General features: G+C 38.5%; 1 protein-coding gene across 7 annotated transcripts in view; it reads right to left on the reverse strand.

The window, feature by feature from the left end:
- Bach2 (BTB domain and CNC homolog 2) overlaps window positions 1-17,810 on the reverse strand; it is a 343,819-nt gene that overhangs the window by 78,703 nt on the left and 247,306 nt on the right. For 6 of the 7 annotated variants that reach the window (XM_048809768.1, XM_048809789.1, XM_048809798.1 and 3 more), the window contains one exon: window positions 7,449-7,703. In XM_048809768.1, the coding sequence (XP_048665725.1) occupies window positions 7,449-7,703 (255 nt within the window). Of the gene's footprint in view, window positions 1-7,448; window positions 7,704-16,030; window positions 16,033-17,810 lie in introns of all 7 variants that reach the window. The other variant, XM_048809952.1, reaches the window with a different exon arrangement.

Genomic DNA, 17,810 nt, shown 5'->3' on the forward strand with positions numbered 1-17,810 from the left:
ACCGAGAAGCAGGTTTCCGCGGGCTCCCAGCCCCGGCCCACGGGAAGTTCCGGGAGCCGGAACTCGGCCTCTCCGAACTCGGTGTAAGCTCGGCCTCTCCGAACTCCTGTAAGTTCCAAGAAGCAGTCCCCGCGGGCTCAGTTCCGGGAGCCGGAGTTCGGCTGCTTAGTGCTTGTTGTATGCTCTGATAGGGGCAGGGTTCATGAAGCAGCCTCCGCGGGGCGGTTCCGGGAGCCGGAACTCGGGCGCCCCGCGCTCGGCGTTCGCTCCGATAGGCTCAGGTTCTTAGAAGCACCCAGGCGCAGAACCCTAGCAATCTGTTTGCAAGCCACAGGCTAATTGTAGCCTGGAATTACCTGATCTATGGCTGAATGAGTTGCGGTCAGTCGAAAACAGGGGACGTGACGTCAGTTTACCAAGATGGTGGCTGCTGGCCTCCTCTGTGGACTGACCGGTGTGTAGAACCGAGCAGGACCGCTTCCTTACCCCGTCTGGAACCCAGAATTCAGCCCTGAGTACGGTGCTTGCGCGGCTGGCAGAAACTGCAGCGCTGTAACCCTGCGTCTCTATCCCAGCGCACACTGCAGACTCTAGCCGCGGGGCGATTTGCTGAATAAGCAGTTACCCTCCGTGCGACAAACCTCTCGCGTTTGAGTCCCCGTAGCCGATCCTCGTGCGATGGAAATCCTTCCTCCAGGTTCCGGAGCACCCCACTATTGCTGGAAATTCCTAACAAGATATCCTTTAGCCGTCCTGACTTGTCATACTCCCACACAGTGAAGCAGCACACGGGGGTAATGCACTCCCCTCGCCGCCATCTTCCAAAAATCCAGAAGTTTATTTCTTATTCGTGTCAGAGTCTGATTTGAGTTAGATGGCTCTTCTTCCTGACTTTCCTCAAATAGTGACTCAGGGATCTGGGCTTCAGCTTTACTGTCTTCAGAATTCTTTGTCACCAAAGAATGGGAAAGAGCACGAAGAACTCAGACCTGCTTCTAACTGCTTCAAACCAGAAGTGACATGAGTTCATCTTACATATCATTGGAAGATCTAGCCACATGGCCTATCTGATAAAAAATTGAGAAAAATTGGGTATGCGCGAACAATGGTAATCTTCATAAAGGAATGCAAAAATGCTAGAATTTATTCCTACTTCAAACAAACAAAGAAAAAAAAACTAAAGCTAAATGAAATGTCTTTTGATGTTATTTCCCTCCAGCTACTGGTTCAATTCATTATTCTCTTTAACTCAAGAAGCCTCTAAAAAATAGCCTATATTAATTTTCTTCAATTCATCTCCATTCTCTCTAAAACAAATTGAATTGGTTTTTGCTCCTATTTCCTTCCCAAAAGTGTTCAATGAAATCACAAGTGGCCTTGACTTTGCTGGATGTCAGCTTTCAGCCTTCATTTAGCTGACTATCAGACTCATTTGACACAGCTGATTATTCTCTGTTCAAAATGCTTCCTTTTCTTGGTTTACTGCACACTATACTTTCTTGCTCTTCCTCCTGCCTCAATGACTGCTCCTTCTTGGTATACTGTGATGGCTCTTCTTCATCTTCCTGACTTCTAATTTTTGGAAATCCCCAAGGCTCAATCCTGAGACCTCTTTTCTTTTCTATCTACACTTACTCCCTTGGTGATTGTTTCTAGTCTGTGGCTTCCAGTATCTTTGATACTCTGGTATTAATACTCTTAACTAGCCAGGTGCAGTGGCACATGCATGTAATCCCAAGAGGCTGGAAACTTGGGAGGCTGAGGCAGGAAGATCACAAGTTGGAAGCCAGCTTCAACAACTTAGAGGGGCCCTAAGCAACTTAGTGAGATCCTGTGTCAAAATAAAAAATAAAAAGGACTGGAGGTGTAGCTCAATGGTGAAGTGCCTCTGAGTTCATTCCTACTACCAAAACAAACAAATAAACAAAATCTCTTAACACTAGCCTAGGCTTATACCCATGAATTCCAGTCATACACATGTAACAGTGGACTAGACCTCTTTACTTAAATGCAAACAGGTATCTCAAATGTAAAATATATGAAATAGAACTCCCAGTCCTTCTCAACCCACCCCCCAACCTCGTCCTCCCAGTCTTAACCAATTTCAGTTAATGGCAACTCCCTTCTTCTATCAGCTTGGGCTCCAAACATGGGAGCTATCTGTCCCCTTTCTTTCCTCCCACTTTATACCCAATCTATAGAAAAACTCCATAAGCTCTACCTTCAAAATGCCTCCAAGAATCTGACACTCCACTTGCCATGGCCCTGGTTGAGGTCACGTCCTGCCTCAGTTACTGTCTTACCCTCTTCAGTGTTCTCCCTGCTTTTGCCCTTGCCCTCTTTCAGTCCATTTGCACACAGCAGTCAAAATGATCTTCTCCTGTGAATCCCTTGGGTGGCTTCCCAGCTCATCCCAAGTAAAGGTCAAGTGTCTGGCAAGGTGCACAGTCCAGCCCCATCTTCTCCCAGACACACCTCTTTCCATTCCCCGCTTGCTCACTCTGCTACTGCCTCAGACGTGCCATGCCTGCTCCAGCCCCTGGCCCTTCCTTGCTGTTCCTCTGCCTAGCTCCCTCCTTCCCCAGATATCAGCATGGCTGGCCCCCTCACCTCCTTATGCTCCTCAAAAGTTGCCCCTGCAAACAAGCCACTCTTGAGATCCCTCTATTTAAAAATCCTGATACCTGTATCCTGACATTTCCTAATCTCCATTATTGTTTTATTTTCCTCAGTGGCATCTAATTGAGTACATTTGGGATTTTTTAGTTTTCTCTCTGTCTTCCTTCTCCCCATTGGAATGTAAGTGAGGTTTACCCAGAACCCAGAATGGTGGCTCCTGGTACATAGAGGGACCGTGAACTGCTGAATGAATGAGGAAATAAATTAGTGGGGAAGCAGAGGCCCAAAGGAGTTGTGTGGTTTGCTAGAGACCTTACACACAGGTGGTGCCAAGTCCCAGATTATGGTTTTTCCATCCCCTTATGGCTGATGGTTCTTAGTTTTAAAAAAATTCCCCTTAGTCTCATCCTGGTAAAGAGTTGTGGTGTCTCCTTCAGAGTTCTGTTTAATTGGTATATGGAGAGGTCAAAGGGCTGGTTGCATGCTCTGGGGTGAATGAGTGTTTTACCTGTATCCCCCTGGTCATGCCACTTCCCAAAGGTGTCACCCATTGTTTTCTTCAAAACCTCCACCTTTCTCTGCAGCCACACCCAGGCTCAGAATGCTATTGGCAAACTGTGCTGCAGCATTAAGTAGCTTCTGTAGCACTACATACTGAAAGGACCGTCTGATGATAATCATGACTCTCTTACTCCTTTCTTAAAAGACTGGACCTAAACCATCCCAGAGACATTAACAGCTTTCATAGCCTCTAAAAACTTCCAGACAAGAAGATTCCATAATCTTGTTGGCATCCGCACTTGGCAGTACTGCTGCAGGAACATTCTTTATTGCACCCTATGGTGAAGACAACACAGGCCTCTTCTTCCCAAGCTTTCTGGGTCAGCTTTCTCTCTTTCTCTTTTTGGTACTGAAAAGAATAAGATTTATCACAAGCTGGAAAGAGAGAGCAAGGATATGAGCAAAAGTCTAAAACATATTTGTACCTAAGAGGCCATATTTATTTCCACCCCTTAGACATCCTCTGCACCCTTTCTCTTTTCTAGAGGATGAAAGAACATAGGAAATAAGACAAAGAGGGTGGCGGACTCTTGGCAATAATCCCCTGACAACTGCTATTTCTCTAGCCTTCTGTGAAGGAGCTAAGCAGCCTCCTGAGAATGGGTTGGAGACAAACCCTCTGTGGCTGCACAGCTTCTCAGGAAGCACACCCCATTTCTGATCTCAACTCCACACACCAAGAGATGGAACTTCATGGCAGTGATGCTACTTCTGGCGTGGCTGGCATCCAGCGTGATATGGTCTCCATGACCTTTGCTAAGAATGTGTCTCCTGAGCCAACTTTAATCCTAAGGAGCAGGGGGAGGACAGCCTTGAGGTGCTTGTAACATAACCACTTTCTCTTCTCTCTTTGCACAAAACATAATTTCTAGTAGATTAAAATAACCAGTTTAATTATACTGGAAATACTTAGTACAATGACTGATTTCCTACTATTTGCTGACATTTTCAATGGGGAGCCAACACTCAAATCCTGTAAGTTTCAGGTCTATTTTTCAATCCATTTTAGAGAAGAGAAAAAATAAAAAATAAAAGCAAAGGCAATTGAATTATTCCTTGACTTCTAGAAGGAGGCCTCTATTTTAAATCTCTCCCCTCTCAGGTTAAAGTGGAAGCTGGGCACTGAGTGAACATTTGTTGGAGTTTCCCAGCAACAGTGAGGATTTCAGGGTAGAAGTACAGGACTAGACAGTAGTTAGATATGAGCTGGGTTTGGCCTAAACTGAATTAGGGAGAAGGGTGCCAGTTTACATTTGGAGGTTTCACAGTGCAAGAAAAACTCTCAAACTGATACACAACATTAGCTGTCAGGTGTGAGTTGAGGTGTGGCAAGTGGGAACATGGGTGGAGGCAGGCCAGAAGTTGATCAGAATTAAGTGATAAGATGATGTGAGGTTAACCATTTCATTGCTTTTTCTTGTATCATGGGGACCAAATGCTAGTTAATTCTAAAGTAGCAATTTGGGATGCTTGCTTATTTGCCAATTAATTCAAATTCTATGAAGTTATTCACAGGGAAAAGTGTGACTATTTTCACTGAGCCTGCAAGGGAATTTCTGTGTGCATACAGCAGAGGAAAACTGTGCTCAGTGCATTGGCCATGGACAGGTGCTGAGCAGAGGAGGAGGCTCTACCAAGGAGGCCTCCAAACACTTATAGCCCCACAGAGGAAAATGCTACTGGGGCTGGTTTGCAGGTCCCATTATTCAGACACTTAAGAGCTAGATGACTGACAACAGAGATTCATTTAAGAAAGAAGGAGAGAGCGTATATGGGATGGGAGAGAGGAGAAGGAAGGAAAAAAGGAAATGGAAGGGAAGAAAGGAAAGGAAGACATCCAACCCATAGCTCTATGGGTTGATGTCAAGACTGCAGGAATGGGGGCAAACAGAATGTCGTCATGGTTTGGAGGACAAAGATGATGTAGGGACAACAGTCCTTTTAGAGGCTGGGAAGCAATACACAGCCAACTCTTATTTAACTGGAATAAAACTAAAAAGGTCAAACAGATTTTTGTGGGACATATCTACACAGGGTGCCTCTTATTTTAAATAGGAGTATGCAATGCCGTGGAAATAAGCAATTATTAAGGATTTGTTCTAAAATGAAACTTTAAGGTTATATCATAGGCATTTATACGCTGATCTCCTTTTAATCTTACTGCACCAGTATTGTATTTTGACTTTAGAATTATAGGGTTCTTAAAGGTAAGATAACTGACAGATTCAGTGACTAGACCAGGACCCCAGGGCTAACCTGGGTGTAGGTCACAATGGTCAGAGAGTCTCAACATGGGGCCAACAGAGTCACAAAAGAGAAACTAAATTATGTAAAACATGACTTTCATTAATACATATATTTTCATATCATCTAATTATTTTTTAAAATCAGTAAAAAAACATATATAGAAAATGGTTCTCAAATAGGTAACAGAGAATAAATAAACTGTGGGCATCACCTCCTTCCTTAAGATCTTTCTGGACAATTGGAAGTTTCCAAATGGTTCCAGAGATTCTAGAGTTGGAATAAGTAAGAAAGGCGTTCTTGTTCCCATCCAGAGAAGAAAAGGCCTTATATTTGACAAATGCTTATTATGAGACAGGCACTGTGCTGAAAACTTTTATATTATCTCTCCTAATCCCCACGACACCCCACTAACTGGTTAAGTCTGCCCTGCTCATGCAGATGAGGACACTCCAACTCAGGATCCCCACGCATACTGCCATTCTCCAGCCTGTCCACATTACTAGGTACAGGATGTTGGGCTCCCTGCACCAGCCCCAGTTACTTTGTCTTCAAGTGTCTTGCCCTTTAGTTTCTACTCTCTCTCTCTAGCCATCTACTTACTCATGTCATGAGGAGTGGTAATGGAGCATTTTACGGTGGGTACATAAGAAGGATCTGAATATGGACATACTGAGTGCTTATGCAGTTCTCACTTTTATCAGGGCACTCTCCTGCCCTCAGATAACCATAGATTTTGCTTAACAAGGGACTGGGATCTGGTGGAGCTCTATATCTTGTGTGCTTGTCTTTTTTTGTTTTTGCAGTGCAGGAGAACTCAGGGCCTCACCCATGGCAGGCAAGTGCTCTGCCACTGTGCTATATCCCCAGCTGTCTTTTTTTTTTTTAAATGTTGGATCTGAATGTCCATCGATGGAACACATGCTTTCTCTGTCACTTTCCACTGTCTTATACACAACTGCTTTCATTAATACTATTTGCAAAATCTCTGAAGGCATCTGGGTTTGTGACCCCTAGAATTTGATGGTAGCTATAATCACGAGCACCTCATACATGTAAGTGACGGTGTGTTTGTTTTCTCCTAGGATTGCGGTGAAGAGCCGCTTGGTGGAACAGGGTCCAACAAGAGGGCTGTATTTGCAAAGAGTATGAATGTGAGTTGTACCGCTGGGAGTTGTGCAGTAGACACAACAGCTGATGGTGATCCTACAGTTGCACACTGTGCTGGTGGTGTGCAGGGAATGATTCTGGCCTGAACACAAAGCCTAAGGACAGTATTACCCTTTGTCCCATTAAAATTGAAGGGAAGTCAGGCTGATTAAAGGAGAGGAATGGTATACCCAATTCAGAGGGTGACTAGTGGGATAGTTTGTCATTGTGAAGCCCATCCTTTGAGTTTCCAGAGCTCAAACCATCCAACTGAAACTGAATGCCATCTCTGGACAGAGCAGATCCAGTTATTGGTGTCTCCAAAGTACCAACAAGACTGGACTCATTGACTTAATCAGAAAACCTGAGTAGGGTATTTTCAAAAAATGGTGAGAGAATCAAGTTTATGCTTCTTAGAATCTCACTATGCTAATGGTGAGAATTACTGGTTGCTTTTATTTTTTTCCCCAAGCAAGGAAGGCCCTGTGAATGCTTTCATTCTTTTATTCTCAAGGGCAACTCAACAATCCTTAAACCATTTGAAAGAGAGAAATCATAGCACTGATTCAGATCCCACATCTAGGACTGCATCAAACTTAGGTGGAACTAGTCAAAATCTGAAGTTTAAGTGAACTAGAAACTACAAGTGACTGAGCCCCAGGTGAGGTTCAGTTTCTTTAGAGAAACATGCTGTGTTCATACTCAGGCTTCTGAGATTTCAAGTGCATCAAACAGAAACTGGCTTTGCCACAAACCTAATATGTGGGTGACTTGGACATCCGCGTGGCACAGGTTATACCTTCTAGATCCTACCAAGCCAATTATAGTCAATCCACCTCCTTTATCAACCATACAAACAAACCAAATTACTATACCTCTTCAGGCAGGCTGACCACCAAGTCATGTTTTGTCTGTCCAACCAGAGCCTGCCAGAAGTATTCACTGCATGCGGCCAGCACAGCCCGGTGGGCTCGGAACTCCTTCCTCTCCACTATCAGAGTCACGTCACAGAGAATATCCTTTTTCCGCTGGTCATTGAGGCCCAGGAGGATGTTGGTGCAGTGGACTGTGGACTCATACACATACATGGGGGAGTCAGGCTTCTCATCCACAGACATGCCGTTCACACCCTGAAAGAAAGAAAGGCTGAGTCACCACCACTATCAGAGAGTCACAGAGAGAAGGGAGAACGAACATCATGGTTTCTGGGTCCAACCCATGGGCCTGGCAGAAAGAAGCAGTACTGCAGATCAGCACGTTCAAACTTGGTTGGCATAATTAGGTCAGGGAGCACATCCGGAAAGTCAAGGTCGATGGCTGACTTTTAACCTTTCCACTCACTGCATACTTTTACCCCACGGTGGCAAAGCCAGATCTAAGGAACACTTAACATGATTAAAACACACATGTACTTTAAAAGTCGTAGTTTTGATTTTATTAGAAAGCTGAAATAGCACTTTTTCACATATAAATAGTTTCCATTCCGGTACTGATTGAAATTTGTGTTAAGATGAAGTATCTGAAATGCTGTTTTGATGAAGTACACGTAAGTTCTCTAAGTTGAAATTTGGTTAAGGTGCCAAGTAGGATAAATGTCTAATCAAAATACATGATTTTACAAGTGTTCTAAACTGCGTACGCCCTGAAGAATAGACATAGCAGCTATTATATCTGCCTTCTGTATTTCAAGACAATGCACAGCCAACGTAATGCAGGTGGTGATTGGCTCTCGGGTGGAACTGTGCTGTTGTTATGTCAGCAGACTTGACGTACACCCTCTTTAAGGAAACACAATGGATCATAATAGGAGTCATGAAAAAGATGTATTCAAAGTAAAAATTACTTTTACAAAAGTCTTCTTTGTTTTAAAAAGAATCCTTTGAGGTAACTTAAAATACAGTATCCATAATTAATTTATATAATGTGGTTTTTCAGTAATATTTACTACTACTATAAGTCCAGGCATGGCTTCATTCTCATTCAAAAAAAAAAAAACCACTTTAACAATAAATAAACAGCTTTAACAATAAGCTTCACACATTTATGGTATGAAACTTGACGTATTGTGCAACTGTGAAACCATCCTTACAACCAAGATAGTGAAGATAAATTAATCACTGCCAGAAGTCTCTTTAAGCCCCTTTATAGTTCCTCCCTTGTACTTCACAATGCCCTATCTCTGGCAATCATTGATCAGCTTTCTGGCCATATATATTAGCTTGAACTTTCTAGAGTTATACATAAATGGAATCATGAAGTATGTATTCTTTTATGTCTGGCTCCTCTTAGCATAATTATTTTGACACTCACCCATATTGTTGAATATATCAAAAGTTTGTTCCTTTATTCTGAGTCATGCTCTATTCCATGGATAGAGTACACATTTTTACCCATTAATATACTGATGGATATTTGGGTTGTTTCCAGTTTGGGGCTATTAAAATAAAGCTGTTGTAAACATTAGTATAAAAGACTTTGTATGAACATATGCTTTCTCTTGAGCAGGATGTCCAAGTCACCCACACATGAGTACAGTGAATAGATTGTATGCTGTACATAACTTTAACTCTCTAAGAACCTGCCACTGATTTCTAAAGTGGTTGTACCATTTTACATTTCCCTACCAGTGTATGAGAGTTATAGTTTTTTTTTTTTTACATTCTTGCCAACATTCGGCTCGGCCAGTCTTTTAATTTTGGCCATTCTTATAGGTACACTATGATATTTCTTTTGTGGTTTTAATTTGTTTTCTCTAATGACACAAGATACTGACCACCTTTCATGTGCTTATTTTCCATCTGTGTATCTTTGGTAAAAAGTCTATTCAGAGTCCTTGCCTAATTTTAATTGAGATGTTTGTTTACTTATTATGGAGTTTTAAGGATATATTCTAAATAAAACTCCTTTATGCGATTTGTAAATATTTTCCCCCAATCTTCTGTAGCTTGTCTTTTCATTCTCTTAATAGTAGAAAGTTATGATATGTCAAGAAATTTGTAATGTTTTGAACAACCCACAATAAAAAATTAAATAAATAAATAAATAAATAAATAAATAAAATCAAAAAAAAAAAAAAAAGAAAAAAAAATAGTAGAAAGTTTTCAAACAGTAGAAAGTTTTCATTTGATAAGGCTCAGTTTATCAATTATTTTCTGTTTATGGATTGTACTTTTAGTGTCATATCTAAAAAAATCTTTGCCTAAACCAAGGTCACAAAGATCTTCTCCTATGGTTTTTGCTAAAAATTTAGCTTCTTTCTTTTTTTTTTTTTTTTAAGTTCTTACATTTAAGTACTTGACAATTTTGAGTTAATTTTTTATATGATACAAAGTATGAATTGAGCCTCTTTTTTTCTTTTGCCTATGAATATCCAATTGTTCCAACACCATTGTTAAAACCACTCTTTACTGAATTGCCTTTGCACCTTTATCAGTTGGCTATATATGTGTAGATCTATATGTGCCCGCCTATCTTCATGCCTCTATCAACAGTGTCTTGATTTGTTGTTTTTCAAAGTGATTTTGATTCTTTGCATTTTCATATGCATTTTAGAATTAGCTTGTCAATTTCTACAAAATAATATTTTTACTAGAACTATACTTAATCTACTGATCAGTTTGGGAAGAGCTGTCTTTTAAGCAATATTGAATCTTCTGACCCAAGAACACAGCATTTCTCTTTCTTTTTAAAATATTTTTTTAGTTGTCAATGGACCTTTATTTAATTTATTTATATGAGATGCTGAGAATCGAACTGAATGCCTCATACCTGCTAGGCAAGCGCTCTATTACTAAGCCACCACCCCAGTCCCCCATTTCTCTTTCTTTAGTTTATCTTTAATCTTTCTTAAAGAAGATTTGTAGTAGTGTATTGGTATTGCATATCTTCTGTCAGATTTATACTTACATATTAATATTTCTGATGCCATTATAAATGGTATTGCTTTTGAATTTCAACTGCTGATTTTTCTCTGCTAATATACAAATACGAATGATTTGTGCCTGTGTGTGTGTGTGTGTGTGGTGTGATTTTGGAGCTCAAACCCAGAGCCTAGGGTATACTAGGCAAGTGCTCTACGACTAAGCTACATCTTCAATTCCTATAAATGAATTTTGTGTATAAATTTTGTATGCCTAATTTGCTTAGTTGTTCTTATATAGTTGTTCTTATAGCTTTTAAAAATTTTTTTGAAGATTCCATAGAATTTTCTTCATTGATTTTTATTCTTATTGTTGTACTTTTACTTTATTTATTTTTTTTACTTCTCTAAAATAACCCCAGTTGTACCTAGGATTTATTTGTTACAAATGTAGAGGTAAGGTAGGTATGAGAATGTCTTCAGCAACAGAAGCCACCCATCTGGATTAGAAGGATGCCAACCTGGAGAGTCGTCACTTGGAAGTGGACAGCTGAACTGGTCACAGTCACAGGTGTGGGCTTCCTTATTTAAAGTGACAGGCCATCCAGATGTCTAGACACTCTACAGGAGGAAAGCTGAGTGCTCCTGTGTTGTTATATTCTTTATTCCACTTACTTTGAATTTAATTTGCTCTTTTCTTTTTTTAAACCAGTTTCACAATGTGTAGGTTGCATTCATTGATCTTACATTTTTTTTTCCTAAGACAGGTTTTAGTGCTGTAAAATTCAATCAGTACTGCTTTAGCAGTATCTCACAAATTTTGAAATACTGAATTTTTATTTTTACTCAGTTCAAAATGCTTGTAAATTTCAATTTTGATTTTTTTCTTGATGTGTTATTTATAAACTTTATTTAGCTTCTAAAATATTAGGGTGAATTTCTAGATATATTTTTAAAATTCTCTTATTTGATTCCATTGTGGTCAGACACAAACTTTGTAGAACTTTAATCCTTTTTGATTCATGGAGAATTGTTTTATATGCCAGAACATGGGTTCCATATGCACTGGAAAAGAATGTGTATTATGAAGTTTGCTGGTGTGTTCTGTACATGTCAATGAGGTTAAAAGTCAGATGATGAGTATTGCTCAAGTTTTCTATCTCTTGTTTGACTTTCTGTCTATCGGTTTTATCAAATCTTGAGGAGAGACACTGAAATCTCTGACAATAACTGGGGTTGTCATTCAGTTGTTGAAATTTTACTATCTTTGATTTATGCAGCTTGAAACTCTGTTATTAGATGCATAGACATTTAGGATTTTAATTTCTCTTGGAAGTATTCATTCCTCTACCACTAATTCCTTTAATTCCTGGAAATATTCTTTTTTCTGAAATTTGTTTTGTCTAATATTAATACGGCCATTCCAGATTTGTTCGATTAGCATAAGCACAATATACCTTCTTCTATTATTATCCTTTTAACCTTTTTGTCTCTTTATATTTAAAGTGTTTCTTGTAGGCAGCATATAATTGGGTCTTGCTTTTCCTACAATCTAATCTGACAATCTCTGACTTTAATTATGGTGCTTAGACCATTTACATTTAATGTTATTATTGATTTGGTTGAATTTAAATCTGCCATTTTTCTCTTTGTTTTCTATTTGTCCCAAATGTTTTTTGTTCCCTTTCCTCTCACTCTCTGATTTCTTTTGGATTAACTGAATATTTTTTATGATTCAATTTTGTTTCTTACTGGTATGTTTTATTATTTTACTGGTTGTTTAGAATTTATAATATGCTTCTTTATCACAATCCACCTTCAAGTATACTGTATAATTTAATGCAGATTAATAGAAACTTAAAATGCTTACTTACAAGGGAGAAATAAAAGTGTTCTTCCCTTTCTGCCCTTGTATTATTCAGGTATTTTACTTGTACAAATGTTAAAAAGTCTATACTGTATTGTTTTTTACTTTTCTTTAAATAGTCAATTATGTTTTAAAGAAATTTAGATAATAAAAATAATATGTATACACATACTTACATACACACACATACACGCACACACGTGTGTGTATGTGTGTGTGTGTGTGTATTTTTTCCTTCTTCCTGAAGGACCTCGTTTAACATTGCCTGCAATGCAGGGGTGCTAGTAATGAATTCTTTTAGCTTTTGTTTCTCTGGAAAAGCTAGTTGATTTAACTTTTGGAACATATCTTCATGGGGTATAGATTTTAGATTGACAGGATTTTTTCCTTTTCTTTCAGTACTATAAAAGATGTCATTCCACTGTCTTTTCACTTGCATTGTTTCCAATGAAAAATCTGTCACCTTTACCTTTGTTTCTCTGTATGTAAGGTCTCTCCCAACCCCACCTTGCTGTTTTCAAGGTTTTCTCTTTATCAATTTTTTAAATGAATAAATTGATGATTATGTGCCTTAGTGTAGTCTCTTTCATGTTTCTCCAGCATTGTTGATCTGTAGCTGTGTAGTTTTCATGATATTGGGAAAACTTAAGACACCAATTCTTGAAATATTTTTTTTGTTTTCTTCCCTATTCTTCTTAAGGCAGTTCAGTTATTTGTTTATTAGACCACCTGAAGTTGTTCCACACCTCACAATACTGTGTTCATTTAAAAAATTTTTTGACACCCTTTTTTTTTTTAACTCTTATGTACTTATGTTTCTCTTTGGATAGTTTTCTCTTGCTAGACTTTCAAGTTCACTAATCTTTTTTTCTGTAATGTCTAATCTGTCACTAATCCCTTCCAGTATAATTTTTATCTCAGACACTGTGGTCATCATCTCAAAAGTCTTTTTTTAGACTTTTAAAATATCTTCCATGTTTTTGCATAAGATATTTAATTGTTTAACCTCTTAACTTTTGGAATAAAGTTATAGTAACCATTTCAATGTCTTTTTAAATTCTAAAACTGTATCAGTTCTGGCTCAGTATTTTCTTTTTAAATATTTTTATTAGTTGTTGATGGACCTTCATTTTATTTACTTATTTATATGTGGTGCTGAGAATTGAATCCAGTGCCTCACATATGCTAGGCAAACACTCTATCACTGAGCCACAACCCTAACCCCCTGGCTCGGTTTTGATTATTATTTCTCTTCAATGTGAATCATATTTTCTTATTTCTTTGAATGACCGGACATTTTTGATTGGATTCAAGACATTATAAATTTTACAATTTTTGGATTTAATTTTGTTGGATGCTGAATATGTTTGTGTTACTATAAATACTCTTGAGTTGAGGTACTTGGAAACAGTGTGAACCTTTTGGATTTTTGCCTTTGAGATTTGTTAGATGGGAAAAGCAGCATTTAGTCGAGAGCTCTCCATTTCCCCACTACTGATCCAAGACACTTCTGAATAATTTACCCAAAGTCTGCTGAAATATGGGTTTTCTAGTCTGGCTGGTAGGTATAGGGATTATTTCTAGTCCTCCATGAGCTCTATGTTACCTCTGATTGTTTTGGGTAGTTCCCTTCTCAATCTTCAGAAGTTTCCTCACATGCATGTAGTGATCAGTATTCAGCAAAATAGTGATGAGGTACTCTCTGAAAATCTCTGGAAGAGTCATTTCTCCAGACTCTTAGCTATGTCTCTTCAACTTAGGAGTCATCCAGCAATTCCTTGGTTCCTCCTTTCTGTTCCATGGCCCGAAAACTCTTGTAACAGTATGTTGCATTGTTTGTTTTCTTTTAGGGATTACTGTACTGTCCTTTGTTACTTTGTGTCCAATGTCTTGAAAGTATTATTTCATTTGCTTTCATTGTTATTTCAGCAGAGAGTAGCTGGGATTACAGGTGTGCACCACTATTCTTGGCCTAAAGTCCTAGATTTACTCTTTATAGTACAATTACTCCAAATACTTTAAAACCAATAACTTATCTCATTGCTAACCTTATAGTGTAAACTTTCCTCTTCTATACACGGGTGCTTTAAAATACTTAATTATGAAAATATTTATGAAGAAACATTATTAGTCCTTTGGTATTCCAATAAAAGGTAAAGTATCTGTCAGTTTCTTTATCTATAATCATTTAAAAAATGTAATAAGAATAACATTCTAAATGACAATTCACTTGTAATGACCCTAGGCCACTGAGTAAGATTAAGGTCACTTAGCTTCTGTTTGTGACTAGAAAATTGCTACTAAATTCTTCATGATTTAGTAAGAAGACAAATATTTTCTATTGTATATTCTTATTAGTTTTTCATTTCCTTAGAATGTTTTACATATTTTCTTTTTTTTTATTGGTTGTTCAAAACATTACAAAGCTCATGACATATCGTCTTCCATACATTTGATTCAAGTGGGTTATGAACTCCCATTTTTTACCCCAAATACAAGTTGCAGAATCACATCGGTTACACATCCACATTTTTACATAATACCATATTAATGACTGTTGTATTCTGCTACCTTTCCTATCCCCTACTATCCCCCCTCCCCTTCCCTCTCATCTTCCCTCTCTACCCCATCTGCTGTTGTTTAATTCTCTTCCTTGTTTTTTTTTTCCCCTTTCCCCTCACAAACTCTTATATGTAATTTTGTGTAACAATGAGGGTCTCCTTCCATTTCCATAGTTTCCCTTCTCTCTCCCTTTCTCTCCCCCCACTCGTCTCTGTTTAATGTTAATCTTTTCCTCATGCTCTTCTTCCCTGTTCTGATCTTAGTTGCTCTCTTTATATCAAAGAAGACATTTGGCATTTGTTTTTTAAGGATTGGCTAGCTTCACTTAGCATAATCTGCTCTAATGCCATCCATTTCCCTGCAAAATCCATGATTTTGTCATTTTTTAGTGCTGCGTAATACTCCATGGTGTATAAATGCCACAGTTTTTTAATCCATTCATCTATTGAAGGGCATCTAGGTTGATTCCAAAGTCTAGCTATTGTGAATTGTGCTGCTATGATCATTGATGTGGCAGTATCCCTATAGTATGCTCTTTTAAGGTCCTCAGGGAATAGACCGAGAAGGGCGATAGCTGGGTCAAATGGTGGTTCCATTCCCAGCTTTCCTAGGAATCTCCATACTGCTTTCCATATTGGCCGCACCAGTTTGCAGTTCCACCAGCAATGTACAAGTGTACCCTTTTCCCCACATCCTCACCAGCACTTATTGTTGCTTGACTTCATAATGGCTGCCAATCTTACTAGAGTGAGATGGTATCTTAGGGTGGTTTTGATTTGCATTTCTCTGACTGCTAGAGATGGTGAGCATTTTTTCATGTACTTGTTGATTGATTGTATGTCCTCCTCTGAGAAGTGTCTGTTCAGGTCCTTGGCCCATTTGTTGATAGGGTTGTTTGTTATCTTATTGTTTAATTTTTTGAGTTTTACATATTTTCTTATCTCTCACATAGGGTCTCGATTATGATTTATTTTCTCCATTCTTAATTCTTAGATTATTCTTCTTTTGCCTATCATATTCAGTTTTTTCAAGTAGTCTGTAAAATTTATTTGGTTTAAAAATCATAATAGGTTAGATGTAGCAGGTAACACTCAAAATTGGGCTGGAATAATTAATATTCTAGGGCATAGATGATGTGCTCATTCTTCAGAAGTAGATTAATGAGGGACATCTCATTTTCCCAATTCATTTATGGGTAATACACATTAATGCATGTACTCCAAGACTGGAGTTTGCTATGAAGAATACAAAGCCATAAATTCTTGGGTAAAACACAAAATGAAAGAAAATAAAAAGAGAAATGAAAGTGAAATACAGTAGAAATAAGAGTGAACCAGGTATCTTGGGCTTTTGCTCTACTTGTGGCATTGGCCAGCCTTGTGGATTTGGACAAATTGCTTAACTTCGTCTGAACCTGCTTCCATGTTTGTGAAATGAGAAGTATGAACCCAGAAAACTAGCAAAGTTTTCGCAGATCTACAACTCTATGAGTCTGAGTCTATGAAAGAAATAAACCTAAGTGATAATAGGGAGTGATATACTGTCATTTTAATTGATAGAAACTGGCTTTCTTTGATCTTATAAAGACCATTTATGTGCTCAGTGTTATTGTTGTGGATGTTTCATGGTTTAACAAAACCCTCCCTGAAAAGCTGGTTAACAGGGGATGGGGTGGACAATATGCAGAGAAACCAGAGCTTTCTGGGAGAGAAGTAGGACTCTGACTCCTGCTCTGCATAGATTCCAGGTTTGGAAGATCTGTTTGAATGAATAATTCTATCTCCACAAAGGGAAACAAGTCACTTGAAGTAACGTTACCTTTAGGAAATAGGAATCCAAGTCTAGGAGGACATTTTGACACAATATGTGGAGTTAAGGCTATTGGTTCCTTCAGTCCTTAGTTCAGAAACCATAGCTGTTCTGGAAACCATAGCTGAGTAAGGAAATATGAACTAAAAGAGTATGCCACTAGGGAACACATTTCACTGAGTTCCACTGAGGCCTAAGCAGAAAATAGTAGCAGAGGTCACAGGTGTGTACCCATCAAGCAGGAGCAGTCATTAATAGTATGAAGCAAGACAGTGGGCTAACTAGCAGATTCCAAGTCACAAGCAAGACCGTGCTCTTTCTGTGTTCTCAGACAACTCTGGATCTTGAAGAGAGACTCTATATTCTGCTAAAAGGGTAGATTTAAGAAGATAAAGGAGAAGTGGCCATATAAACACTTCCAGTTGGTGAAGTAAGCTCTATTAGTGGCACAAACATGGACATTTGCTCTTTAGGCTAGACCTTCCAGAGAATTTTGGAAGAATTTGAACAGTTTTAGTTTTGTTCATCAAATTGTATAATCTGAAATCTATTATTGTCATGAAGTTGTTGCCTGGCTTTGAGAATTTTTTTGATTTAATTATTATGGATAATTCTTTCTGCCATGCCAGCACCACTCTCTTCCTCTTGGCCTTTACATTTCTTTTCTTTTCTTTTTTTTATTATTTATTTATTTATTTATTTTACATGAGCTCTCTTATTATTATTATTATTGCATTACAATTCTTAATACACCTTTAACCACAATTTATCATATCTCTGTATACAAGATACGTTGACACCAAATTCACACCTTCATACATATATTTTGTATAACGATGAAGGTCTCCTTCCACCATCCATGCAATTCCCCTTCTCCCTCCATTTCCCTCCTACCCCTCTTCCCTATCTAGAGGTAATCTTCTTCCCATGCTCTTCCTCCCTACCCCATTTTGAGTCACCCCAGTTATATCAGAGAAGACATTCGGCATTCGTTTTTTTGGGGATTGGCTAACTTCACTTAGCATAATCTGCTCTAATGTCATCCATTTCCCTGCAAATGCCATGATCTTATTATTTTTTAGTGCTGAGTAATATTCCATTGTGTATAAATTGGCCTTTACATTTCTACTGAGTCTTTAT

Source organism: Marmota marmota, unplaced genomic scaffold, assembly GCF_001458135.2.
Source record: "Marmota marmota marmota unplaced genomic scaffold, marMar, whole genome shotgun sequence".
Taxonomy (NCBI): domain Eukaryota; kingdom Metazoa; phylum Chordata; class Mammalia; order Rodentia; family Sciuridae; genus Marmota; species Marmota marmota.